At 45.6% G+C, this 27816-nt stretch overlaps 2 protein-coding genes across 2 annotated transcripts in view; one reads left to right on the plus strand and one right to left on the minus strand.

Annotated features, from left to right (window-relative positions):
- Window positions 1–336: 336 nt before the first annotated feature.
- On the minus strand, window positions 337–11678 carry PRELID1 (PRELI domain containing 1). The gene is made up of 6 exons (XM_077265937.1): window positions 11503–11678; window positions 9908–10132; window positions 9380–9605; window positions 9187–9300; window positions 1191–1269; window positions 337–675 (listed from the first exon to the last, which is right to left on the minus strand). The coding sequence occupies exons 2-6, from the start codon at window positions 9997–9999 to the stop codon at window positions 536–538; spliced, it is 651 nt and encodes a 216-aa protein (XP_077122052.1). The 5' UTR covers window positions 10000–10132; window positions 11503–11678; the 3' UTR covers window positions 337–535.
- A 41-nt stretch (window positions 11679–11719) lies between these two features.
- The window catches only part of RAB24 (RAB24, member RAS oncogene family), a 40263-nt gene continuing 24166 nt past the window's right edge, over window positions 11720–27816 (plus strand). The window contains exon 1 of the mRNA XM_077265938.1: window positions 11720–12094. Within this exon, the coding sequence (XP_077122053.1) occupies window positions 11978–12094 (117 nt within the window). The 5' untranslated portion in view covers window positions 11720–11977. The remainder of the gene's footprint in view (window positions 12095–27816) is intronic.

Genomic DNA, 27816 nt, shown 5'->3' on the forward strand with positions numbered 1-27816 from the left:
CATATTTCTCTGTTTTAAGGGCATAAAAATTCAAAATTCTTCAAATTTTCTCCAAATTTCCGTTTTTTACACATATAAACACAAGTTATATCGAAGAAATTTTACCACTAACGTGAAGTACAATATGTCACGAGAAAATCTCAGAAACGCCAAGATACGGTGAAGCGTTCCAGAGTTATAACCTCAAAGGGACAGTGGTCCGAATTGTAAAAATTGGCTTGGTCATTAACATGCAAACAACCCTTGGGGGTAAAGGGCTTAAATTCTACATACATCGTAAAAAAGTTATTCCAAACAGGCGCTTTTTCTAAGTCAGGCAGAAGGAAGAGACTTGGATGCTTATTGACAGCATTGTTTAATCATAAGTTAAAGCTTAGAAAAGAGTAATTGTCGGACATTTCATTGTTCATTAACATTCAAGTTTTCTTCTTCACTTTTAATGTGAGTTGATTGAAGTCTAGAAAGTTACATTTGGTTCAGAAGACCTATGACCCCAGCAGCAGTGCCAGCCTCCAGTGATCCCAGATTTAGGCAGTCACACAAACTGCTGCTTCTTACTAGTAGCTGCCTTATTTGCCAAGTCTTTGGCTCTCTCCTTTGCGGCAAGGGCAGTTTCTTTTGCTTTTTCTGTTGCCTCCTTTGCGGTTTCTACCAATGTCCTGGTAGGCAAATCGCCTGAGGGAGAAAGAAAAAAAAAAAAAAAAAAGATAATTAGCTGTTTGTTTAGCTTTTCAGGGTTAAATTTCACCTAGGATCAAAAGTGGGAATATCACTATGACAACCTACAAGTGAACCCGCAGGATGCTACACATGTGATCCTTACAACAGTGGGCAAATACACAGTTACCAAATAAATGAGCACCTTACATGGGTGTCACCTCTTTTTCTTTACTCCAGTGTTCAGACCTGCCTAAAACATATGTAGACTTTATCTACAGCTAGTGTATCATTCTAGAACCTGCATGGAGACATTCTTGGCAGCAGCTGGACGGGTAAAGCAATTTGCTCATTATCCGTGGAATGATGACATGTAATTAGTATGGAGCCCGTGGCTCACTGCTCTGCTATCATTACCTTCCATGTGACCTCATAGTCACACTTCCTGTCTTGTGACTCAGACATTGCTAACGGCCCTGGTCAGCATTAAAGAAGCAGCGCTATGAGAGCCGAACTTGTCCTTTACCACTTACCTTGCATTCTTGCCAAGATATATTCATATCCTTTTATTGCCTTGGTCACGTTACTCTTAAACCTAGCCAGCCCAAACTCCTGGAAAACAGAACACACACTTGAGAATGCGATTTATAAAACGTGAAGGTTTACAGGGTGGTAAATATATAACTACTACACGATGACCTCCCCTCCACCGCAGCGTGAAGAATCACATTCTCTGTGTAATGGGGCTGGCTACATCTGCCAGCATCAGCCAATTAATGGCCATTATACTGGGTATAGGCAGGAGACAGACAATTCCTGCAACAAGTCTTTGGCCTACACTCAATCTTGACTAATATATCCGTGTGTAAGCCATAGATAAAATTAACCCTCCGTCAGGGGCAACTGATCTGACAGGCACAGCTCACTTAATTTCATTTCTCTATTTTCAGTGGTTTGTCTGGGAAACACCCTCCTCAACAACTCTTAGGCTGTACTAACAGCCAATTAAAGGTCAACAAAAATCTATATTTGAATCACCAACAAACCTTAATATATTAATGATGACACAGATAAAATTATAACTATTTATTTATATGCCAATTAAAACCATGCCACAAATACAACCAGATAATCACATAGAACACACAACCGTGCACTCTAGATAACCCTGCCAAACAAATCCTAATGGTATTGCCTACCTATCTGTGGAGGTTGGCACCCTAAACATAGATACGAGAATGGCGCCCCCACTCACCGTCGGCTGACCCTATGTCTCCTAGTATAAATTCTAGTACTGGTGTCACATATGGAGCAGCACATATGCTAGACAGGAAAAATAGGCAGACTTAATGACTAGTTATATATATATATATATATATATATATATATATATATATATATATATATATATATATATATATATATATATATATATATATATATATATATATATATATAACCTAGGTTTGTGGCAGGGTGAGATACACGGACAAAAAGACCAACAATGTGCATAACAAAAAAAGTGCTCATGTATTAAAAATGGGCCTCACTGCCTCTGTACCCTACTGCTGTGCATCCTGCCTGTCTGTGGAGGTTGGCACCCTACTGGTCAGCGGAAACTGCGCCCCCACTCAACGACGACTGACCCTGGGAAACCGTAATATTGAATCCCAGACTGATGTGATCAGAATAAAATGTGTAAATACACAATATTGGCAAGGCACAAAAATTACCACTGCAGAAACAAATGTGCTTATCTTCAGCCGAAGATAGCTTAGGGTACTGTCTCACAGTGGCACTTTGGTCGCTACGACGGCACGATCCGTGACGTTCCAGCGATATACTTACGATCTCGCTGTGTCTGACACGCTACTGCGATCAGGGACCCCGTTGAGAATCGTACGTCGTAGCAGATCGTTTGAAACTTTCTTTCGTCGTCAAGTGTCCCGCTGTGGCGGCATGATCGCATCGTGTAACAAAGGTGTGCACGATATTGTATACGATGTGCGCACAGTAACCAACGGCTTCTACATCGCAAATACGTCATGAAATTATCGCTCCAGCGCCGTGCATTGCGAAGTGTGACCGCAGTCTACGACGCTGGAGCGATAATGGAGCGACGCTGGAGCGTCACGGATCGTGCCGTCGTAGCGACCAAAGTGCCACTGTGAGACGGTACCTTTAATGCTTAGATGACATGCATGATAAACAGAGTGAGACCGATACTTATCAGTGTTGATGTTTCATACGCCTCTACGCGTTTCACCCCAACGGATCATCAGGAGGCCTTGATATGTAGATGCATCTACATATCAAGGCCTCCTGATGATCCGTTGGGGTGAAACGCGTAGAGACGTATGAAACATCAACACTGATGAGTATCGGTCTCACTCTCTGTTTATCATGCATGTCATCTAAGCATTAAGCTATCTTCGGCTGAAGATAAGCACATTTGTTTCTGCAGTGGTAATTTTTGTGCCTTGTCAATATTGTGTATTTACACATTTTATTCTGATCACCATCAGTCTGGGATTCAATATTAGGGTTTCCCAGGGTCAGTCGTCGTTGAGTGGGGGCGCAGTTTCCGCTGACCAGTAGGGTGCCAACCTCCACAGACAGGCAGGATGCACAGCAGTAGGGTACAGAGGCAGTGAGGCCCATTTTTAATACACGAGCACTTTTTTTGTTACGCACATTGTTGGTCTTTTTGTCCGTGTATCTCACCCTGCCACAAACCTAGGTTATATATATGGATATATATACATATACAGATCCTTCTCAAAAAATTAGCATATAGTGTTAAATTTCATTATTTACCATAATGTAATGATTACAATTAAACTTTCATATATTATAGATTCATTATCCACCAACTGAAATTTGTCAGGTCTTTTATTGTTTTAATACTGATGATTTTGGCCTACAACTCCTGATAACCCAAAAAACCTGTCTCAATAAATTAGCATATTTCACCCGTCCAATCAAATAAAAGTGTTTTTTAATAACAAACAAAAAAACCATCAAATAATAATGTTCAGTTATGCACTCAATACTTGGTCGGGAATCCTTTGGCAGAAATGACTGCTTCAATGCGGCGTGGCATGGAGGCAGCCAGCCTGTGACACTGCTGAGATGTTATGGAGGCCCAGGATGCTTCAATAGCGGCCTTAAGCTCATCCAGAGTGTTGGGTCTTGCGTCTTTCAACTTTCTCCACAATATCCCACAGATTCTCTATGGGGTTCAGGTCAGGAGAGTTGGCTGGCCAATTGAGCACAGTAATACCATGGTCAGTAAACCATTTACCAGTGGCTTTGGCACTGTGAGCAGGTGCCAGGTCGTGCTGAAAAATGAAATCTTCATCTCCATAAAGCATTTCAGCCGATGGAAGCATGAAGTGCTCCAAAATCTCCTGATAGCTAGCTCCATTGACCCTGCCCTTGATGAAACACAGTGGACCAACACCAGCAGCTGACATGGCACCCCACACCATCACTGACTGTGGGTACTTGACACTGGACTTCAGGCATTTTGGCATTTCCTTCTCCCCAGTCTTCCTCCAGACTCTGGCACCTTGATTTCCGAATGACATGCAAAATTTGCTTTCATCAGAAAAAAGTACTTGGGACCACTTAGCAACAGTCCAGTGCTGCTTCTCTGTAGCCCAGGTCAGGCGCTTCTGCCGCTGTTTATGGTTCAAAAGTGGCTTTACCTGGGGAATGCGGCACCTGTAGCCCATTTCCTGCACACGCCTTTCCACACCAGACTCAGTCCACTGCTTCCTCAGGTTCCCCAAGGTCTGGAATCGGTCCTTCTCCACAATCTTCCTCAGGGTCCGGTCACCTCTTCTCGTTGTACAGCGTTTTCTGCCACATTTTTTCCTTCCAACAGACTTACCATTGAGGTGCCTTGATACAGCACTCTGGGAACAGCCTATTTGTTGTGAAATTTCTTTCTGGGTCTTACCCTCTTGCTTGAGGGTGTCAATGATGGCCTTCTTGACATCTGTCAGGTCGCTAGTCTTACCCATGATGGGGGTTTTGAGTAATGAACCAGGCAGGGAGTTTTTAAAAGCCTCAGGTATCTTTTGCATGTGTTTAGAGTTAATTAGTTGATTCAGAAGATTAGGGTAATAGGTCATTTAGGGTACCGTCACACATTGAAATTTTCATCGCTGCGACGGCACGATTCGTGACGTCGCAGCGTCGTATAATCATCGCTCCAGCGTCGTAGACTGCGGTCACACGTTGCAATCACGGCGCTGGAGCGATGCCGAAGTCCCCGGGTAACCAGGGTAAACATCGGGTAACTAAGCGCAGGGCCGCGCTTAGTAACCCGATGTTTACCCTGGTTACCAGCGTAAACGTAAAAAAACAAACCGTGCATACTCACCCGTCGGTGTCCTTCAGGTCCCTTGCCGTCTGCTTCCTGCTCTGAGTGTAGCCGTACAGTGAGAGCAGATCGCAGCACCGCTGCGCTCTGCTCTCACTTTCCGTCCGGCACTCAGAGCAGGAAGCAGACGGCAAGGGACCTGAAGGACACCGACGGGTGAGTATGCACGGTTTGTTTTTTTACGTTTACGCTTGTAACCAGGGTAAACATCGGGTTACTAAGCGCGGCCCTGCGCTTAGTTACCCGATGTTTACCCTGGTTACAAGCGAAGACATCGCTGGATCGCTGTCACACACAACGATCCAGCGATGTCAGCGGGTGATCAAGCGACGAAAGAAAGTTCCAAACGATCTGCTACGACGTACGATTCTCAGCAGGGTGTCTGATCGCAGTAGCGTGTCAGACACAGCGATATCGTAACGATATCGCTAGAACGTCACGAATCGTAACGTCGTAGCGATGGAAATTTCAATGTGTGACGGTACCCTTAGAGAACCTTTTCTTGATATGCTAATTTATTGAGACAGGTTTTTTGGGTTATCAGGAGTTGTAGGCCAAAATCATCAGTATTAAAACAATAAAAGACCTGACAAATTTCAGTTGGTGGATAATGAATCTATAATATATGAAAGTTTAATTGTAATCATTACATTATGGTAAATAATGAAATTTAACACTATATGCTAATTTTTTGAGAAGGACCTGTATATATACAACTAGTCATTAAGTCTGCCTATTTTTCATGTCTAGCATATGTGCTGCTCCATATGTGACACCAGTACTAGGATTTATACTAGGAGACATAGGGTCAGCCGACGGTGAGTGGGGGCGCCATTCTCGTATCTATGTTTAGGGTGCCAACCTCCACAGATAGGTAGGCAATACCATTAGGATTTGTTTGGCAGGGTTATCTAGAGTGCACGGTTGTGTGTTCTATGTGATTATCTGGTTGTATTTGTGGCATGGTTTTAATTGGCATATAAATAAATAGTTATATTTTATCTGTGTCATCATTAATATATTAAAGGTACCGTTACACTAATCGACTTACCAACGATCACGACCAGCGATACGACCTGGCCGTGATCGTTGGTAAGTCGTTGTGTGGTCCCTGGGGAGCTGTCACACAGACAGCTCTCTCCAGCGACCAACGATCAGGGGAACGACTTCGGCATCGTTGAAACTGTCTTCAACGATGCCGAAGTCCCCCTGCAGCACCCGGGTAACCAGGGTAAATATCGGGTTACTAAGCGCGGCCCTGCTGTGCTCTGCTTTACTGCCGGCGCTGACACATTCAGTGCAGGAAGCTCTGAGCAGCAGCGCGTAACCTTGTGGACGCCGGGGGACGTGACAGACATCAGAATGTGAGTATGTACTGTTTTTTTTTTTTTTTTTAACTTTTACAATGGTAACCAGGGTAAATATTGGGTTACTAAGCGCGGCCCTGCGCTTAGTAACCCGATATTTACCCTGGTTACAAGTGAACACATCGCTGGATCGGCGTCACACACGCCGATCCAGCGATGACAGCGGGTGATCAGCGACAAAATAAAGTTCTGGACTTCTAGCTCCGACCAGCGATATCACAGCGGGATCCAGATCGCTGCTGCGTATCAAACACAACGAGATCGCTATCCAGGATGCTGCAACGTCACGGATCGTCGTCGTTCTCGCTGCAAAGTCGCTTAGTGTGAAGGTACCTTTAGGTTTGTTGGTGATTCAAACACCCTCCTCAGGGTACTGTCACACAGTGGCACTTTGGTCGCTACAACGGCACGATCTGTGACGCTCCAGCGATATCCATACGATATCGCAGTGTCTGACACGCTACTGCGATCAGGGACCCCGCTGAGAATCGTACGTCGTAGCAGATCGTTTGAAACTTTCTTTCGTCGTCAAGTGTCCCGCTGTAGCGGCATGATTGCATCGTGTGACAAAGGTTGTATACGATGTGCGCACAGTAACCAATGGCTTCTACATCGCAAATACGTCATGAAATTATCGCTCCAGCGCCGTGTATTGCAACGTGTGACCGCAGTATACGACGCTGGAGCGATAATCAAGCGACGCTGCAACGTCACAGATCGTGCCGTCGTAGCGACCAAAGTGCCACTGTGTGACAGTACCCTAACTTTAAAGGCTGTGTGAAACCTGAGAAGCCTCTTGTGCTGCAGAGCTGCAGGAGATCAGATATCAGTGTTTTGGCTTCTCCGGCTCATTGCCCCTGAACGCGTCACACCTTTGACGGTTAGAATTTGCTGTTTTTATTCATCCCAATTGTTTTTTTAGCTTGTTTTATGAATAGCTAGTGCTAAATTTGTGGATTTGTCATAGAAGGTTTTGTTAGAAATAAGAGTGTGCTTCTCAGGCACATTGCGCCCTAACACACATTCTCTCTCTTGCTTCAGCTTTTCTTCTGAAATGGCAAGGAGAATATTTGACTTGTCCAATGCCCTTCATGTTGAGCAAGTGCAAAATATACTGATTGATGATGAGACAGACCCCTTACAGCTAGAAGATTTAGGGGAAGAAAGTGACATTGATTCAGAAGATGATGTGGAAGAATGTCCAGATGTGTCTGATACAGATCAAGATGGAGAGAGTGAGGAGGATGCTCAAGACATAGAAACATATTACTTTTCTGGTTATTAAACATTTTTTTTCCACCTGATTATGTGTATTCTCATTTATTACATTCCTATTAAGGTAACAGATCACTTTTAGAGCATTGAAATTTTTAAAAAAGGAAAATATAGCCAATTTTCTAGCCTGTGCCGGACAGGCGCAATGCCCCTAAACTCGTTATGAAACATATTGCCCCTGACGGAGGGTTAACATCACCAGCTGCAACATCTTAGTGTTAAGGTGACCGTACGATTAGACCAGACCTGGGCAAACTACGGCCCACATGCCCAATCTGGCCTTTTTGGCTGTTCCCATCCAGCCTGGGACTGTTACTGCAAAATGAAAGGACGCTCTCCCCACCTACATCTCTATTTCACAAGGATCTGCAATGGTGGAGGAGGGAGCCGTCGGCTTGCTCTTCCGCCATTCAGCCTGTGTGACGGAGTGTCTTGGTGCAGCAGGTGCTATGACGTCACTAAATCATGCCTGGGCTGGGGAAATGGGGGCAAGGTGAGTAATGTTAGTTTGCTTTTTGTCATTCACTTATGGTGGGAATATGTGAGACCATCATATTGCATTTGAGGGCTGGGAGGGGGTCATCATAATGTGTTCAGGGCAGTGAGGGATCATAATGTGAGGGTCATTCTGTGTTGGGGAGCTATCATACCGAGTTGGAGGTCATACTGATCATAATACAAGGGATGGTTAACGAGCAGTATGATTTACTGCTTTTTATAAAAACTTTAAAACAATCAGTAGATTTTATGGTTTTGATCCGCTCAATGACAAGCATTAAAATTAATAATAATCTAAAAAATAGTCATGTTAATTTTGAAGAGAATGAATTTCAACATATTGGTCATAGTATTGGTCCATAATTAAATTAATGTTAGCAGCTGCCTATGTTGGAAGAACCAGCTTACAAGCACTTTCCAATAGGGCTAGTAAGTGCTGCTCTTAGGCTAGCCTGATCACTGGAGCCCAGTTTGCTCCTGATCATCCTTTACTTGCAGCATCAGAGAGGGCATAATTTAGTCAGGTGGTTGAAATGGCAAGCCAGAGCAAGCTTCCCCCCCCCCCGCAAGCTTATCCTAGAAAAATGCCATCACTCACCACCGAGATCTCAACCTGAGCATGTGCCACCCTCGGCAGCCATTTTCCTGGAGGCCACCGCATCGCAGCATTGGATGTGGGGGGCCTCCGGACTTTCACAAAATGCCGAACCTGCAGCACCAACCCACACCTGCCTGGGATTGGAGTCATATCGCCGGACCACCAAACACCCCCCTATGACTACGCTCCACCAGCACTGCCGATCCCCCTGGGTAAGCTGAATTCTGACTGTAAGATGGACTCCCATTTGACAATTTTTTTTCTTTATTTTACTTCTGAAAATTTGGGGTGCGTCTTATGGTCCGATGCGTCTTATAGTCTGAAAAATATGGTAAGCACAACAGGCCTATGCGCCACCAGCAACTGACCAGTCCTAGTCATGGCACTCGTGCTCATCTCACCTGTATTGGTCTGCTAAACCCAAACACCCTGGAGGACACCCAAGCCTCTCTTCTAATCTCGGTCCAATTTTTGTTTCCTGAATTTTCACAGTATACACAGCGTTCCTCCACAGACTGCAAGGAAAGAGAGGTAAAGAACTAACAATACACATAATAAACTTTACAAACTATTCTTCCACATTGGGTCTCCTACCATGACAGTGCTGTGGTTTATGTTCCACGTGTACGTGGTCAGGGTCTTCTTGTGGACATCAATTATGGAGTCTTCTAAGACGTACACAGCATGTGCCACGTTGGCAGGGAAGAAGCGCTCTGCCCACCTTGGCAGGCGGTTGGTCTTGGTTAACAGTCTCCTGGTCAGTAGCTTGTGGTCAGTGGTTACCTCACGGTACAGAATGTCTTCGGTCAGGACATGTTTGCTGCGTTTCCAGAAGAAAATTGACATTCAGATATTTTATGTATTTCAATCACATAAGAAGAAAGCAGCGGCAATTGGCCCTGGAATTAGTTTTTAGCACTCAACTTTTATATAATGTGGGATTTCTTTTATACTAATTGACTAATAATTTGGATTAAATATGGCTCACAGCTATCACGTCATGGCGACGACAAAGCACAGACACCCAGGAGTCTCCCTACAGCATCCGTTAGTCAGTGGCGGTGACTTGTTTTGCAGGTGTTGATACACAAACATTCCGTTCACCCATTAGTCCAGTCTTACCTGTAGGGGTTTGGATAACGCTGCCAAAAAGCGGTAAATACTTGGTCCCATGAGCTCCGCAGCTCATTCAAGCCTAGAAAATACTTCACCATTGTTCCCAGGAGAATCACTGCGCCAAGCACGACGGGCTCAGGAAACCATCAGAGAGTGGCAGTGAAGAGGGGAGGTCACCTGGAGAAACCGTCCGAGTCCAGTGTGACTCTGGCGTGAGTCCTAATAATGGGACTGGGCACAAAAAAGACAGGAGACGTATTAGGGTATGTGCACACGTAGATGGAACCTCTGTGGATTTTTCCGCACCTGTTTTGAGAAATCCGCAGGTAAAAGGCACTGTGTTTTACCTGCGGATTTACCGCAGATTCCTATTATGGAGCAGGTGTAAACAGCTGCAGAATCAGCACAAAGGATGAACATGCTGTGGAATAAGCAACGCGGTATTTTCCGCAGCATGTGCACTGCGGATTTTGTTTTCCATAGGTTTACAAGGTACTGTAAACTCATGGTAAACAGCTGCGGATTCGCAGCAAAATCTGCAACGTCTGCACATAGCCTTAGACTCCAGCAGTGGTAACGCTGGGTCATCCATGGGTCGTACTGAGAGAGGGCAGGTGTCACAGTGGGATCGCCTGCAGAGGACCCCACAAACCACAAATTTCAAGCAGAAATTGCATCAGTAAACAAATAAATTGGAAACATTTTTCAGGATCTTTGGAGGTGGATTTTGGAAAGGACCCCCTGCACAAACCGCCTGAAATCCTCCATGTGAACATAGGCCTATGCCACAGCTCGGATTTCCTGGTTAGTTGTATGGGTTACAGGGGATCCTCTCTAAGGCCGGGTGCCCATTATCCGGAACTAGCAGGACTTTGGCACAAGACATGTCCCCTCCGTGCAAAGCGCTGCCGGATATTGGACGCGTGGTGATTCCGCATGTGTTCATCCTATACATTGTACGGGGACATTTGTCTTGTGGAGGATCGCGTGTCAGTGAACATTCTGCGGTCTGGAAAGACGCGCCACATGTCCGTCTTCGCAGGGAAGCCGCAGGCGTCCGGGCACACATAGTGGGCATGGGGTTTCTTGAAATATCCCATCCGCCATGCTGGAACATCTGCAAGTACGCAGCGTCCAACCCGCAGCAACTCCGCATAGTGGGCAGGTAACCTAAGGGTATGTGTCCACGTCCAGGATTGCATCAGGATTTGGTCAGGATTTTACATCAGTATTTGTAAGCCAAAACCAGGAGTGGAACAATTAGAGGAAAAGTATAACAGAAACATATGCACCACTTCTGCATTTATCACCCACTCCTGGTTTTGGCTTACAAATACTGATGTAAAATACTGACCAAATCCTGATGCAATCCTGAACGTGGACACATACCCTAAAACTCCCTTGTATCCGACCTCCGTGTACAGGCGCTGTTACTCCCTGTTATCAGCCATTACTCCCTGTTATCAGCCATTACATGGCTACTCCGAGGCTCGGGGCTCAGAGACCCGGTCACGCCGTAGAGGGCACTGACTGCACAGAGCCGCGCCAGTTCCGGACCCCTCACCAGCCCGTCTCCCGACCGCCCCGCGCCCTCTCCTTACCCGCCCCATGCGAGGTCTCAGCTCCTATCGGTCGCCATGAGGGAGCAGCAGGACGCCGCCAACTTCCGGCAGTAAGGGAAAGTTCACACGTCACGTGCGGCACGCTGCAAATTCCGGCGTCACGTACAGTAATTCCGGAAACAAGGTTACTGGGCGGAGACTAGCCGGGAGTGGGCGGTGCTGCGGTGGGCTACAGGGCTTAGAGCAGTGAGGAGGTGGGCGTGGCTCTGGGCAGGAGGCGGGGCTGCTGTGGCTCACTTACAAGCAGGGCCCTTAGAGAACAACAGACAACATGTCCTAGGATCCGGTGCAGCGCAGAGAGCGGCTGTAGTGCCCGGCCTGCACCCTGGGGGACGCTGCAGCGCTCTGACTACGTCTCTGCCTGCCGTCCCCATACCGGAGCGCTCCTGGATGCCCGGCCCTCGCTAGTGACCGCTGTGTGGCAGATGACCGCCGCGGGCTCCCGTATCACAACATGAGCGGCCAGAGGATTGATGCCAAGGTGGTGATGCTGGGGAAGGAGTCGGTGGGGAAGACCAGCCTGGTGGAGAGATACGTCCATCACCGCTTCCTGCAAGGACCCTACCAGAACGTAAGTGGCATCACAGGGTCAAGACCTGGGCTCAGCGCCTGGCACTGCCCCGCAGGAGACTGACCCTGCCCAGAGCCGTCACCGCTTACCCACTGCCCCGCAGGAGACTGATCCTGCCCGGAGCCGTCACTGCTTACCCACTGCCCCGCAGGAAACTGATCCTGCCCAGAGCCGTCACCGCTTACCCACTGCCCCGCAGGAGACTGATCCTGCCCGGAGCCGTCACTACTTACCCACTGCCCCGCAGGAGACTGATCCTGCCCGGAGCCGTCACTACTTACCCACTGCCCCGCAGGAGACTGATCCTGCCCGGAGCCGTCACTACTTACCCACTGCCCCGCAGGAGACTGATCCTGCCCGGAGCTGTCACTTACCCACTGCCCCGCAGGAGACTGATCCTGCCCGGAGCCGTCACTACTTACCCACTGCCCCGCAGGAGACTGATCCTGCCCGGTGCCGTCACCGCTTACCCACTGCCCCGCAGGAGACTGATCCCGCCCGGAGGGGTCACCGCTTACCCACTGCCCCGCAGGAGACTGATCCTGCCCGGAGGGGTCACCGCTTACCCACTGCCCCGCAGGACACTGATCCTGCCCGGAGTTGTCACTTACCCACTGCCCCGTAGGAGACTGATCCACTGCACCAACCCTTCCCTCAATGTCCTGACCCTTCACTTGCAGAATTATCAGGCAATGTGTATTTTTGAGGGTTAATTTTACTATTAAACTTCTACAGTGCTGTCTGTCCCAACGGTTAAGAAACGAAAGTAAAAGTGAGATTTTGTGTTACTTAGGAGAAGATCTCTGTGTGCAGGATTATTGGGCAACGATTAATGCACAGAATTATTATGGAACTAAATGACATTTTCCCGTCTCAAATGTTTATTTTCATTGGGTAAAGGGAGAATAATAACCAAAATACATTTATGACATTCCCCAAAAAAGTTTTAGTGCCCAATCTATTCTTTAGAACCCACATTACCCAAAGTAACAGTATAATACCATCTAGGGATATAAGGGGATTCCAGCGACAATATAAATATAAAATGTCATCACTTTTTCATGAACCATTTTTATTAATGAGACTATAACTGAATGCCTGGGTATATATTTGTGATATAGCCCTAGATGGTATTATACTGTTACTTTGGGTAATGTGGGTTCTAACTATTTTTGGAGTGTAGCATCTATTAATTGTGTTTTTTGGACTTCATTTTTGAACCAATCTATTCTGTGCAATGACTGTCGTTATCCTAACATCTATGGAGTCTGTCAGTTTCTTGACAATCCACTCTTTGGTGAACAACGACCACAACCGACCAAGCACTGTGTGGAGAGGTGACTGTTCTCCTTGACTGGCAATCTCCTATTTCAGAAGGGCCCCCAGTTTCCAATAGGCTTTAGGTCAGGTGAGGAAGGGGCCACGTTATTATTCCATCATCATTAAGGCGTTTATTGGCTAGCCAGGCAGTGAACACTTCGATGCACACGATGGAGCATGTCCTGCAGAAAAATCCATTTTCTTTAAAGATGCAGACGTTATCTTATACCACTGCTTGAAGAAAGTGTCTTCTGCTAACTGGCAGTAGGTTTGGGAGTTGATTTTGAGTTGATCCTCAATCTGAAAAGTACCTCATCTCCACCTTGCTGGTATCTGAGGTGAAGTGGAGCTCTGTGCCCATTACTGATCCATCCATATGGTCCATCATGAGTCACTCATCGCATGAGCCCATAAAACCTATGATTAATCTGTTAGCAGATATTTCTTGGTCAGAGAGGATGTGATGTTACAGGTAGTGATGTGCGAGCGTCCTCGGATAAGTGTTACTATTAGCACTCGAGCGTGCTAGGGATCCGAACACGCCCAAGACACTCTATTATCACTCGAGCATGCTCGCTCATCACTACGTTCCAACTTCTGCGTCTTGCTCAGTGGTGGTCGGGCTCAGCCTCCCTTACCTTGGCCATGTCTCTGAACACCTCCAAGGAGGCTGCAGCACTGGAGGATAATGGCTTCCTGGTGGCTTCACATTTCATTCTTCTCAAATATATTGGGTTTTTTTTGCGACTTTGGATGGTTCTGTGATCATGCCCCAATATCTTGGCAGTCTCAGGAGTACTGCATCCCTCGGCAAGACTTGGAACAATTTTTTGACTTTTCAGAGTCAGTTAATTTTTTTGTGGCCCATTTTGCCTGCATCAAACAAGGTGGCTAATAATTCTGCACCCCTTGATAAAGGATGTTGATATCTTTAGGCCTCACCCTCCCTCATTAGACAACTCATCCACTGATCTGCTTCATCCAATAAGTATTCACGTCTATACAGCTTGTAAATGAAAATGATGAGATGGTCAATATACTCACCTCTCTAATAATTGTGCATAGATGTCCTATGCTGATACTTTACCACTGCGTTCCTCCTCTAATTTAGGATGTCCTTTTACCGACACCTTCCCGCTGCACCCCTCTACCCTCTTCTAGAACCGTCCCCCTCCTCTTATAGAAGATGTTCCTTTATCTTGACACTTCCTCATAGCACACTCATCATTCACACACTTGACACTTCCCTGGTGCATCAGCTCTTCCTTCACCTTGAAATAATGTCCTTCAATCCTGACAGTCTCTTTGCACCCCCCCCCCCATAGGATATGTCTTTCCATCCTTACCCTTCCTTGCTGCATCTTGCTCCTCACCTGTGGGATGATTTTCCAGCCTAAGGGTATGTGCACACACTGCGGATTTTGCTGCGGATCCGCAGCAGTTTTCCATGAGTTTACAGAACCATGTAAACCTATGGAAAACAAAATCCGCAGTGTACATACTGCGCAAAAAAACGCACGGAAACGCTGCGTTGTTTATTCCGCAGTATGTCAATTCTTTGTGCGGATTTCGCAGCAGTTTACACATGCTCCATAATAGGAATCTGCAGGTGTAAAACCGCACAAAGACCGCGGTAATTCCACAGTAAATCTGCAGTGCGGATTTCCTGCAAAACTACCAAAATCAGTGCGGAAAAATCCGCAGAGTAATCCGCAGCGTGTGCACACAGCCTAAGGCTGCTTTCACACTAGCGTCGGCACGGGGCCATCACTATGCGTCGGCCTGACGTGCCGATGCGCGTTGTGAAAGAAATGCCCGACGTGGGCAGCGGAAGCAGTCTTACGACGCCTCCGCTGCCCCATTGTGATGTCCGGGGAGGAGGGGGCAGAGTTCCGGCCACGCATGCGCGGTCGAAAATGGCGGACTCGACGCACATAAAAATGTTGCATGTAACTTTTTTTGTGCCGACGGTCCGCCAAAACACGATGCAACCGTCGCACGACGGTTGCGACGTGTGGCCATACGTCGCTAATGTAAGTCTATGGGGAAAAAACGCATCCTGCAGACAACTTTGCAGGATGCGTTTTTTCTCCTAAACGACGCATTGCGACGTATAGCCAACAACGCTAGTGTGAAAGTAGCCCAAGTCTCTCACTTCACCCTACTCTCACTAGGATCTTGACGTTCTCTCACTGTACCTCACTCTGCTCATATAGGAGGTCTTTCCATCCCGACACTTTCTCACTGCACCTCCTTTTCCCAGATGATGCCATATCTTAACACTTTTAGCCATTTTTTCGTCACCTGCCACACAATAGCCATATCTCCTGGTAGGAAATATACCAGTGTGTCTCGGAGGCATACAGAAGTATAGTAGAGGTCCATGGTCTAAAATATGAGTGCTATTGTACATTTTCCATCTCGATTTGCATATCTGTTACATATTACAGTAGAAAAACAAAGATGTCGAAAATGTCAGGATAGATTAGAAAGAGTTAAAGGGTGGCTTCACTACTCTGATTCTGTCTTTAGGATAGGTCACCAATATCTGATTGGCATAGGTCTGACACCCAGCACCCTCACCTGTTACCAGCACCAACGTAGGGCAGATGTAAGCAGAGTACAGAGGAGGACAGCATAACATGGTGGCCATTGGCAAAAATTGCAGCTCAACTCCTATTATTGTCACAGAAGACCCCTATAAAATGGAAGCCAAGTTTTCTGTTCTTCAGTGATCAAGCTGGAGAGGCATCTTCCTGCCAGACGTTGTCACTTCAGAGGCAGCATTACAATCAATGGCTGACCATGTGACATATTGATGAACAAAATTATGAGAGCAGTTCTTCATTCTGACTGATGGGATGGGGGTTACCGAACCAGGGTGGTCTTTATGAATCAACTTTATAATAGCAAATCTGTATTTCCCAGAAATCGAAAAGAAGAAGCACAAAGGTAACAGCTGCTATTGAACCATAATTGGGGTCATAAAGATATGGGCTAGAACATGATGCGCTAAAGTCCCATTCCTGTTAATAAATTAACAAACAGCCAAAATAGGATGACAATGATATTGCTATCCATATGGTGGTCATAAATCCTAAACAGAGACTCCTCTGACAAACATACCCCAACTAACCAAAGATGCAACACAGAGATGCTGGACCTACCATTTTATTCATTCAATTAAAATCTGTAAAAGAAAGCATCCTTGAATATACCAGGGCTCAATTACACATAAGAATAACAGTATAGATATATATTCTCTTTAACCCCTTAACGACCACCGATACGCCTTTTAACGGCAGCAGTTAAGGGTACTAATTTCTCAGCGCCACTTTTTTAACAGCGCTGAGAAATAATTGTATAGCACCCCCCAACATTGGAAAATGTCTAGGGTCTCGGCTACCAGGGGTAGCTGAGACCCTGGACAACATGGTTCAGGTCGGTTTTTACCGTCACCAGTCATGTGATCACCATTCACCAAATAATGGCTATCACACACACAAAAAAAGTCTGATTTTCCATGAATTTCTCTCTCCTCTGATATGATCTAGCATATCAGAGGAGAGAGAAATGGGGTCCCCCAGACCCCTTCGGTTCCTCAGTCTTCCCCTGGCCCTCATCGTCATCTTCCTGGAAGAAAATGGCGGGCACATGCGCAGTGCGCAAGTTGAAAGCTGCCGGCCAGTACCTGGAAACAATAGATTTTACCTATTGGTTCATTTTGATCACTGTAATAGGATCTATCACAGTGATCAAAATAAAAAAAAAAAAGTAAATCAACCCACCCCTTTGTCACTCCCCTTAGTTAGATAAAAATAATAAAATAAAAAAATTGTATCTTTTTCCATTCGTTGGGGTTACCGTTGGGGGTGTGTTAGGGTTGGAGTTACAACTGGGGGATTTCCACTGTTTAAGCACATCAGGGGAGGGGGTCTCCAAAAGCGACATGGTGTTTGCCATAGTTTCCAGCCAATTTTGAGTTAAAGTCAAATGGTGCTCCCTCCCTTCTGAGCCCTGCCATGCACCCAAACAGCGACTTTCCCCCACATATGGGGGAATCTGCATACGCAGGAGAAATTGCACAACAAATTTTGTGGTCCTTTTTCTCCTGATACCCTTGCGAAAATAAAAAAAAAAGTTTGGGTCTAAAGTACATTTTTTGTGAAAAGGTTAAATGTTAATTTTTTCCTTCTTTTTTGCTTCAGTTCTTGTGAAGCACCTGAAGGGTTAATAAACTTCTTGAATGTGGTTTTGCACACCTTGAGGGGTACAGTTTTTAGAAGAGTTCAACTTTTAGGTATTTTCTGTCATATTGACCCCCCCGAAGTCACTTCAAATGTGAGGTGATCCCTAAAAAAAATGGGGGGGGGGGGGGGATTGGAGTTGGGGCTGTGTTAGGGCTGGGGTAGTGTTAGGGTTATAATTGGGGGATTTCCACTGTTTAGGCACATCAGGGGTTCTCCAAACGCAACATGGTGCCCACCCTCGATTGCAGCCAATTTAGCGTTCAAAAAGTCAAACGGTGCTCCTTCCCTTCTGAGTCTTGCCATGCGCCCAAACAGTGGTTCCCCCCCCACATATGGGGTATCGGCGTACTCAGGAGAAATTGCACAACAAATTTTGTGGTCCATTTTCTCCTAATACCATTGTGAAAATAAAAAGAGTTTGGGTCTAAATTACATTTTTTGTGAAAAAAGTTAATTTTTCCCTTCCACATTGCTTTAGTTCCTGTGAAGCACCTGAAGGGATAATAAACTTCTTGAATATGCTTTTGCGCACTTTGAGGGGCGCAGTTTTTAGAATGGTGTCACTTTTGGGTATTTTCTGTCATATTGACGCCCCAAAGTTCAGTTCAATTGTGAGATAGTTCCCCCCCCCCCCAAAAAAAAAAAAAATGGCTTTGTAAATTTTGTTGGAAAAATGAGAAATCGCTGGTCAACTTTTAACCCTTATAAACGTCCTAACAAAAAACGGTATTTAGACCTACCGGTAATTCGTTGGTATTTCTCCAATTGTGCTGTCAGGTGGTGAACTGGAAAACGGTAATTAGACCTACCGGTAATTGTATTTCCAGGAATCCATCCTGACAGCACCATTGGAGGACGTCCTTCTTACCCTCAGTGGGACAGGAACAACAAGCGGTTAGAAGGACCCTCCCCACTCCACCCACCAGTGATTTTCCAAAGTACCACATCTGGATGGATGCAAAAAGAGAGTTTATTAACAATTTCTACACCAATGTTACATCACATTAGTATACAACACTAAATTTTGCGGTGGGAGGGAACTAGTAATGCTGTCAGGATGGATTCCTGGAAATACAATTACCGGTAGGTCTAATTACAGTTTTCCACTTTACCACCTGACAGCACTATTGGAGAAATACCAACGAATGGTAATCTTAGAGTGGGACTACTGCATGTAATACTTTTCTACCAAAAGCCAACTGCTCTGAAGCAACATCTAGCTTAGTGTCTGGCAAAAGTAGAAAGACTGGTCCAAGTCGCAGCCCTACAGATCTGTTCTGTTGCAGCCCCCCCCTTTCTGCCCATGACGTAGCTATAGCTCGAGTTGAATGGGCTCTAAGGATGTCTGGGGGATCCTTCCCTTGGGTTCTATATGCTAGGTCTACAGTAGTTTTTATCCACCTAGCAATGGTCGCTTTTAGATATTTTAAAACTGTTTCTCTTACGTCTAGGTTATGATAGACCCCTTTTGAGTTTCTAGGGTGTTGGCAAAATGAGGGAAGGATTACGTCTTGGTTCATGTTTGTAGACAAAACTACTTTGGGGAGAAAGGCCAGGTCAAGTCTTAAGACTATTGTGTCATCACAAATCTGAAGGTATGGGTCCTGTATGGATAAAGCCTGCATTTCCCCTACTCTCTTAGCCGAAATGATGGCCACCAGAAAGGCTGTTTTAAGAGCGAGATTGGCTATATCTATGTCCTCTGATAAAAGGTACGGGGATTTACACAGGGCATTAACCCCTTTATCCCATATGACGTACTGTCCCATCGAGGTGACCTGGGACTTAATTCCCAGTGACGGGATAGTACGTCATAGGCGATCGGCCGCTCTCACGGGGGGAGCGTGGCCGATCGCCGCCGGGTGTCAGCTGATTATTACAGCTGACATCCGGCACTATGTGCCAGGAGCGGTCATGGACCGTTCCAGGCACAATAACCCCCTGAACACTGCGATCAAACATGATCGCAGCGTTCCGGCGGCACAAGGAAGCATCGCACAGGGAGGGGGCTCCCTGCGTGCTTCCCTGAGACCCTCGGAGCAACGCGATGTGATCGCGTTGCTCAGAGGGTCTTCTACCTCCTCCTCCTTGCAGGTCCGGATCCAAAATGGCCGCGGGGGCCTTCTGGGTCCTGCAGGGAGGTGGCTTTCAAGCACCTGCTCAGAGCAGGCGCCGGGAAGCCTGCCTACAGTGCCTGTCAGATCGCTGATCTGACACAGTGCACTGCAAAGTGTCAGATCAGAGATCTGATAATATACAGTGATGTCCCCCCCTGGGGCAAAATAAATATATATATATATATATATATATATATATATATATATATATATATATATATATATATATATATATATATATATATATATATATATATATATATATATATATATATATATATATAAATCCTAAATAAAGTAAAAAAAAAAAATTATTTCATTAAATACATTTCTTTATCCAAATAAAAAAAAAAAGTATACATATTTAGTATCGCCTCGTCTAACGACCTGACCTATAACACTGTCCCACTAGTTAACCCCTTCAGTGAACACCGTAAAAAAAAAAACCGAGGCAAAAAACGACGCTTTATCATACCTCCAAACAAAAAGTGGAATAACACGCGATCAAAAAGACGAATATAAATAAACATAGTACCGCTGAAAACGTCATCTTGTACCGCAAAAAACTAGCCACAATACAGCATCATCAGCGAAAAAATTAAAAAAGGTTATAGTCCTCAGAATAAAGCAATGCAAAAAATATAATTTTTTTTATATAGAATAGTTTTTATCGTATAAAAGCGCCAAAACATAAAAAATGATATAAATGAAGTATCCCAGTAATCGTTCTGACCCGAAGAATAAAACTGCTTTATCAATTTTACCAAGCGTGGAATAGTATAAGCGCCTCTCCCCCCCCCCCCCCCCCACCCCAAAAGGAATTCAGGAATAGCTGTTTTTTGTTCATTCTACCTCACACAAATTGGAGTTAAAAGCGATCAAAAAATGTCATGTACCCGAAAATGGTACCAGTAAAAATGTCAACTCGTCCCGCAAAAAAATAGACCTCACCTGACTCTGTGGACCAAAATATGGAAAAATTATAGCTCTCAAAATGTGGAGACGCAAAAACTATTTTTTGCAATAAAAAGCGTCTTTTAGTGTGTGACGGCTGCCAATCATAAAAAGCCGCTAAAAAACCTGTTGAGAATCCTAGGGATGTCTGACCTTGAAGTATCTACCGGGACTTCTCCTAAAAAGGTACAAAATCGCCTCCAGATCTTATTATAGATTGACGAGGTAACCGGCTTCCTGCTTGCTTGGAGCGTTGTAATCACGTCTTTTGAGAGGCCTCTAGATCTTAGGGTTAGGCGTTCAGGATCCAGGCAGATAGCTGGAGTGAGTCTGGGTTGCTGTGGCACACTGGACCTTGGTACAGTAGGTCCTTTCTCTTCGGTAGAAGAATAGGTCTTTCTGTCTTCATTCTGGATAGTAGGGAGAACCAGCTTCTTTTTGGCCAGAAAGGAACCACCAAGATTACTGTTGCTCCCTCGTCCCATATCTTCCTGAGTGTTCTCGGAATCAGTGGGTGGGAAAGTGTAAAGGAGTCCTTCTCCCCAAGGATGAGAGAGCGTCGACCCCCACTGCTCCGTCTAGGGGATTGAGGGAAAAAAATGTTCTGGTCTTTGCATTTGACCTAGTGGCAAAAAGATCCACTCGAGGTGTTCCCCACTGCTGACACAGACTGTTGAACACTTCTGAATTCAACTCCCACTCTCTGGGATCTATCGGTGTCCTTCTAAAAAAAAATCTGCCACATGGTTTTTGGCGCCCTCCAGGTGAACCGCCGAGATGGATTCGACAGATTTTTCTGCCCACCTGAAAATGTGGTCTGCTAGGTGCTGTAGAGATGGGTGCTTCGGGCCTCCCTGATGCCTTAGGAACGCCACCGCTGTCACATTGTTGGATAGTATCCTTACGTGCCTGCCTCTGACCTGTGAGTGGGCCTGGTAAAGCACCCCAAGTTAGTGATTTCTTTCCTGAAAGAGAAAGAGTCATCTTTTCCAAAGAAGTTTGCTTTCTGTCCCAGGTCTTCAGAATTTCCTTCTGCAACCCTCGTGAGTGAAATTGACTCCACTTCCCACAGGGGATACAGGCCATCATTAAGCCTAGAATCCTCATTGCTTCTCTTATGGAGGATGGGTATCTTCGGTGGACGCTTTCGATTAATGCCACCTGTCTCTCTTCTGGCAGAAAAGATGTCTTGGTGTGGGAATCTAGTATGACCCCAAAAATTTTTATTCTGGAATGTGGGATTAGATTTGATTTTTCCCAATTCACAATCCACCCTAGTTCTTGTAGAATGGAAATTGTATAATCTCAATCGATCCTGAGAAGTTTCTCGGATCTCGCCATTATTAAAAAGTTGTCCAGGTATGGTACTATGGAAATACCCTGGTGTCTTAAGTAGGCTACTACCTCCAACATCAGTTTGGTAAATATCCTGGGGGCTGAAGCTAGGCAGAAGGGGAGGCACCTGAACTGAAAATGATAGACTACTCCTCTGTTCATCAGAGCGAATCTCAGGAATTTCTGATAGGAAATGTGGATTGGAACATGATAATATGCACTCTTTAGATCCAAGGTGCACACCACCATGTCCTTGTCTATCGGGGGGATTGTGGACCTTATGGACTCCATCTTGAACCTCCTGTATCTTATCCACCTGTTCAGGGGTATGAGATTTATGATCGTCTGGGAGTCTCTCGATGTTTTTTTTTTTTAAATTGAGAAAAGGTTTGAATAATGGCCCCTTACCTGGTTGATCCTGCCCTCCTCGCCGCTACTCACGCGGCGTGACTCTGCTGAAAAGCCTCTCCTAAGGCCGGTGTCGCCGCCGCTGAGATCTGCCCGCCGGCAGACATCCGAATAGCGCGCCATCGCGGCTGGAAGTGACGCGGCCGAAAGTGGAGCCGCCGCCGCACACAGCCTAGCGGCATGGCGCCCGGACCGAGAGCCCCGGGCACAGAGGAAGTGGATCCGACCCCAGGAGCAGCGCTACACTGGGGAGGCTGAGGGACCCCCCATCGCAGGTATCAGCAGCAGATGTATTGCGGTGGGAAAGGCTGGGCCCCCGATCACCACCATCTGCACAGCACCGTCGGAGGACACATTAAGTTCCTATCCGCAGTGGGACAGGAAAAACACTGGTGGGTGGTAAGGGGAGGGTCCTTTTAACCGCTGCTTGTTCCTGTCAAGAAGGACGTCCTCCAATGGTGCAGTCAGGTGGTGAACTTGAAAAATAATGTTTCCAAAATTGTTCTGATATAAAGTTCAGATGTGGGAAATGTTATTTATTAACTATTTTGTGTAGCACAACTCTCTGATTTAAGGACACAAATTAAAAGTTTGAAAATTGCTAAATTTTCAAAATTTGCCAATTTTTTTTTTTTTTTTTAATAAACACAAGTCATATTGAATAAATTTGACCACTAACATGAAGTACAATATGTCACTAAAACAGTCTCAGAATCAGTGGGATACATTATAATAATATTTATTTATATAGCGCCAACATATTCCGCAGCACTTACCGTATATACTGGAGTATAAGCTGACCCGAGTATAAGCCGACCCCCCTAATTTTGCCACAATAAACTGGGGAAACTTAATGACTCGAGTATAAGCCTAGGGTGGAAAATGCAGCAGCTACTGGTAAATTTGAAAAATAAAAATAGATACCAATAAAAGTAAAATTAATTGAGACATCAGTAGGTTAAGTGTTTTTGAATATCCATATTGAATCAGGAGCCCCATATAATGCTCCATACAGTTCATGATGGGCCCCATAAGATGCTCCATACAAAATACGCCCCATATAATGCTCCGTACAGTTTGATGGGTCCCATAATATGCTCCATATTAAAATATGCCCCATATAATGCTGCACAAATGTTGATTATGACCCCATAAGATGCTCCATAGGCACATTTGCCCCGTATAATGCTCCACAAATGTGGATTATGGCACCATAAGACGCTCCATAGAGATATTTGCCCCATATAATGCTGCACATGGCCCCATACAGATATTTGCCCCATATAATGCTGCACATGGCCCCATACAGATATTTGCCCCATATAATGCTGCACATGGCCCCATAAGATGCTCCATACAGATATTTGCCCCATATAATGCTGCACATGGCCCCATACAGATATTTGCCCCATATAATGCTGCACATGGCCCCATACAGACATTTGCCCCATATGCTGTTGCTGCAATTAAAAAAATAAAAAATTACATACTCGCCTCTCAGGCCCTCAGCACTTGCTATATTCACCTGCTCCGCGTTCCACCGCCGACTGCCGCTGTGTCTTCCCCGTCCTCTTCACTGACTGTTCAGGCAGAGGGCGGCGCGCACTAATCGCGTCATCGTGCCCTCTGACCTGAGCGTCACTGCAGATGACGCAGAAGATGCAGCGGAGCCGATGGTGTAACGTGGAGCAGGTGAATATCGCGCACTGCGTTAGACTCACCTGCTCCTGGCGCAGGGTCCCTGGTTATCCGGCGCTGACAGCTTCTTCCTGTAGTGAGCGGTCACATGGTACCGCTCATTACAGTAATGAATATGCGGCTCCACCCCTATGGGAGTTTTTTTTTTTTGGGGGGGGGAGGGGGGGTTATTCAATGTATTGTGAAATATTATAATATCTTTAAAGTTGGGCTCTGCGTTCAAAGCCATATATTTAGTGCCAAAAACAAGATCCAATCCTTGGAAAAGCCACTTGCTGATCTCCCAGAATGGTATCTGATCCAGTATTTAAAGGGAAGCCATCATCAGAAAACGGCATATAGCTTATAACAGGTTTTTGTTACATCTGTTTTAAAAAATTTGAGGCATTTTTTTTTTACATTTGACAATCTGTATAAAAAAAACCCACAGTAAATATAGGTAAACTGACTGAACAGCAATCTAATCTGAACTGGTGCATAACCAAAAAAAGACTTGCATAGCAAATAGATCAATGGCTGCACTCAATTGTACTAAAGCAAGGGAAATGTGCGATACATGAAATGTGAATAGCATAATGGCTTGTGAAATCTATGAAAAAACACATGAGATGCTTAGCACAAGATTTGGCCAAAAGATGTGAGCCCATCCTCCAACGGCAAAGTAATCTCAAATCTTGCAATTTTCACACTGGTTACTGGGACATTTTTTTTAGACTCCTACTTCCTGTTTAAGGAAACAACATATGTACATAGCTTCAATGAACATACTGGGACAGTACATTTTGTATTGAAAAAAAAAAATCAAAAGAGCCTGTGCAAAGGTCATTGTGAAGGGAGGGGAAGCTGTGACCATAGTATATTGTGTATCGTGAATCCTGTGTTATCAGCTCTGTATAGAGATGTTACTTGTCATTGTGATCCTACCTCTGATGATAAAGACCCTGCTGAAAACTGTACACACTAAGGGAGGAGTCTATGGAAGATATGAAAAAAGTCTCTTTTCAATAGTTTTCATGCCAAAACCTGATTTTAAACAATGTCGTTTTCTGATGACATTTCCTTTAAAGGGTTATACTGAACATCATGTTTCAGGAGTGCATAGTTGGGGCAGACGCTCATGATTGAGGAACAGAGCTGCTCTTGGGCTAGTGCTCATGCCTGGGAGCATTCCCATACAACATTATTGTAGTGAGAGAGGTGGCCGGGATCGGAAGCCAGCGTGCATGTGCCAGACTGCGCACTATGGAGATCCTGGCTGCCTTCATTGTAAGCTCTGTAGGAATGAAGTGCCCATGCCCAACGCATGACAAGCAAAAAAAAGAGAATAAAAGGAGGGACTAGGGAAAAATGGAGGCATGCAGAAATCTCTATATATAAAGCTGAGTGTGTGTGTGTGTGTGTGTGTGTGTGTGTGTGTGTGTGTGTGTGTGTGTGTGTGTGTGTGTGTGTGTGTGTGTGTGTGTGTGAAGCCCCGCCCACTCCGCATAGCCACACTCACTCCATGTTGTTAGCGCACACGGGCGGAGACGCATTCACCTCGAAAGCCACCCTGCAAAACTTACCGGCTGCAACGTCCCAACAGATGCGAGCTACAATCAGGGCCATCACATTCAAAATATCAGTGCAAGGCACGCACAGGCCACGTTTAGCTCCATCGTGTCTAGTGTATCATCACCCATCCCCTGCAGATTGTGAGCCCTCGCGGGCAGGGTCCTCCCTCCTTATGTACCCGTGTGCCTTGTTTTTTTTGCTCATGTCTAATGTATTTGTCTATATTTGCCCCGTATTTCACATGTAAAGCGCCATGGAATAAATGGCGCTATAAAAATGAATAATAATAATAATAGAATGGAGTTGCTCCTGTGAGACATGACAAGGGAAAGGGAGAAGCCTCATGGATATCACGACTGCTCATAACAGGAAGTTGCTGTGCACGTGTGAGGGGAAGAGAGGAGTGAGGGGAAATTGAGTTGTGAGGTCAAAATGGAGGTGTGAGTGGAAAATAAGAGGAGTGAGGGGAAAAACACGATCAGAAAATGACAGGTGTGAGGTCAAAAGGAGAGGTGTGAGGGGGGAAGTGAGAGGAGTGAAGGAGAAAATGAGAGGAGTGAAGGAGAAAATGAGGTGTGAAGGAGAAAATGAGAGGTGTGAAGGAGAAATGTCATGATTCTCAATGGCGAGAGAACATAGCCCAGCATATATGAGAACTAGCTCTTGGAAGATGGAAACTATACTGACCATGAACTAAACCTGCCGCACAACTAGAAGTGGCCGGGTAGCATGCCTACGTTTTTTTATCCCTAGATGCCCAGCGCCAGCCGGAGAACTACCTAATCCTAGCAGAGGAAAAGACAGTCCTGGCTCACCTCTAGAGAAATTTTCCCAAAAGGCAGACAGAGGCCCCCACATATATTGGCGGTGATTTAAGATGAAATGACAAACGTAGTATGAAAATAGGTTTAGCAAAATCGAGGTCCGCTTACTAGATAGCAGAAGACAGAAAGGGCACTTTCATGGTCAGCAGAAAACCCTATCAAAACACCATCCAGAAATTCCTTTAAGACTCTAGCATTAACTCATAACACCAGAGTGGCAATTTCCGCTCACAAGAGCTTTCCAGACACAGTAACGAAACAGCAGCTGTGAACAGGAACAAAATGCAAAAACACACAAGGACAAAAGTCCAACTTAGCTGGGAGTTGTCTAGTAGCAGGAACATGCACAGAAAGGCTACTGATTACATTGTTGACCGGCATGAAACTGACAGAGGAGCAAGGTTATATAGCGACTCCCACATCCTGATAGGAGCAGGTGAACAGAGGGGATGATGCACACAAGTTAAATTCCACAAGTGGCCACCGGGGGAGCCCAGAATCCAATTTACAACAGTACCCCCCCCCTCAAGGAGGGGGCACCGAACCCTCACCAGAACCACCAGGGCGATCAGGATGAGCCCTATGAAAGGCACGGACAAGATCGGAGGCATGAACATCAGAGGCAGTGACCCAAGAATTATCCTCCTGACCGTATCCCTTCCATTTGACCAGATACTGGAGTTTCCGTCTGGAAACACGAGAGTCCAAGATCTTTTCCACAACGTACTCCAACTCACCCTCAACCAACACCGGAGCAGGAGGCTCAACGGAAGGCACAGCTGGTACCTCATACCTGCGCAACAATGACCGATGAAAAACATTATGAATCGAAAAGGATGCAGGGAGGTCCAAACGGAAGGACACAGGGTTAAGAATCTCCAATATCTTGTACGGGCCGATGAACCGAGGCTTAAACTTAGGAGAAGAAACCCTCATAGGGACAAAACGAGAAGACAACCACACCAAGTCCCCAACACAAAGCCGAGGACCAACACGACGACGGCGGTTGGCAAAAAGCTGAGTCTTCTCCTGGGACAACTTCAAATTGTCCACCACCTGCCCCCAAATCTGATGCAACCTCTCCACCACAGCATCCACTCCAGGACAATCCGAAGATTCCACTTGACCGGAGGAAAATCGAGGATGAAACCCCGAATTACAGAAAAACGGGGACACCAAGGTGGCAGAGCTGGCCCGATTATTGAGGGCGAACTCCGCCAAAGGCAAAAAAGCAACCCAATCATCCTGATCCGCAGACACAAAAC

The sequence above is a fragment of the Ranitomeya variabilis genome, chromosome 5 (genome assembly GCF_051348905.1).
Source record: "Ranitomeya variabilis isolate aRanVar5 chromosome 5, aRanVar5.hap1, whole genome shotgun sequence".
Taxonomy (NCBI): Eukaryota; Metazoa; Chordata; class Amphibia; order Anura; family Dendrobatidae; genus Ranitomeya; species Ranitomeya variabilis.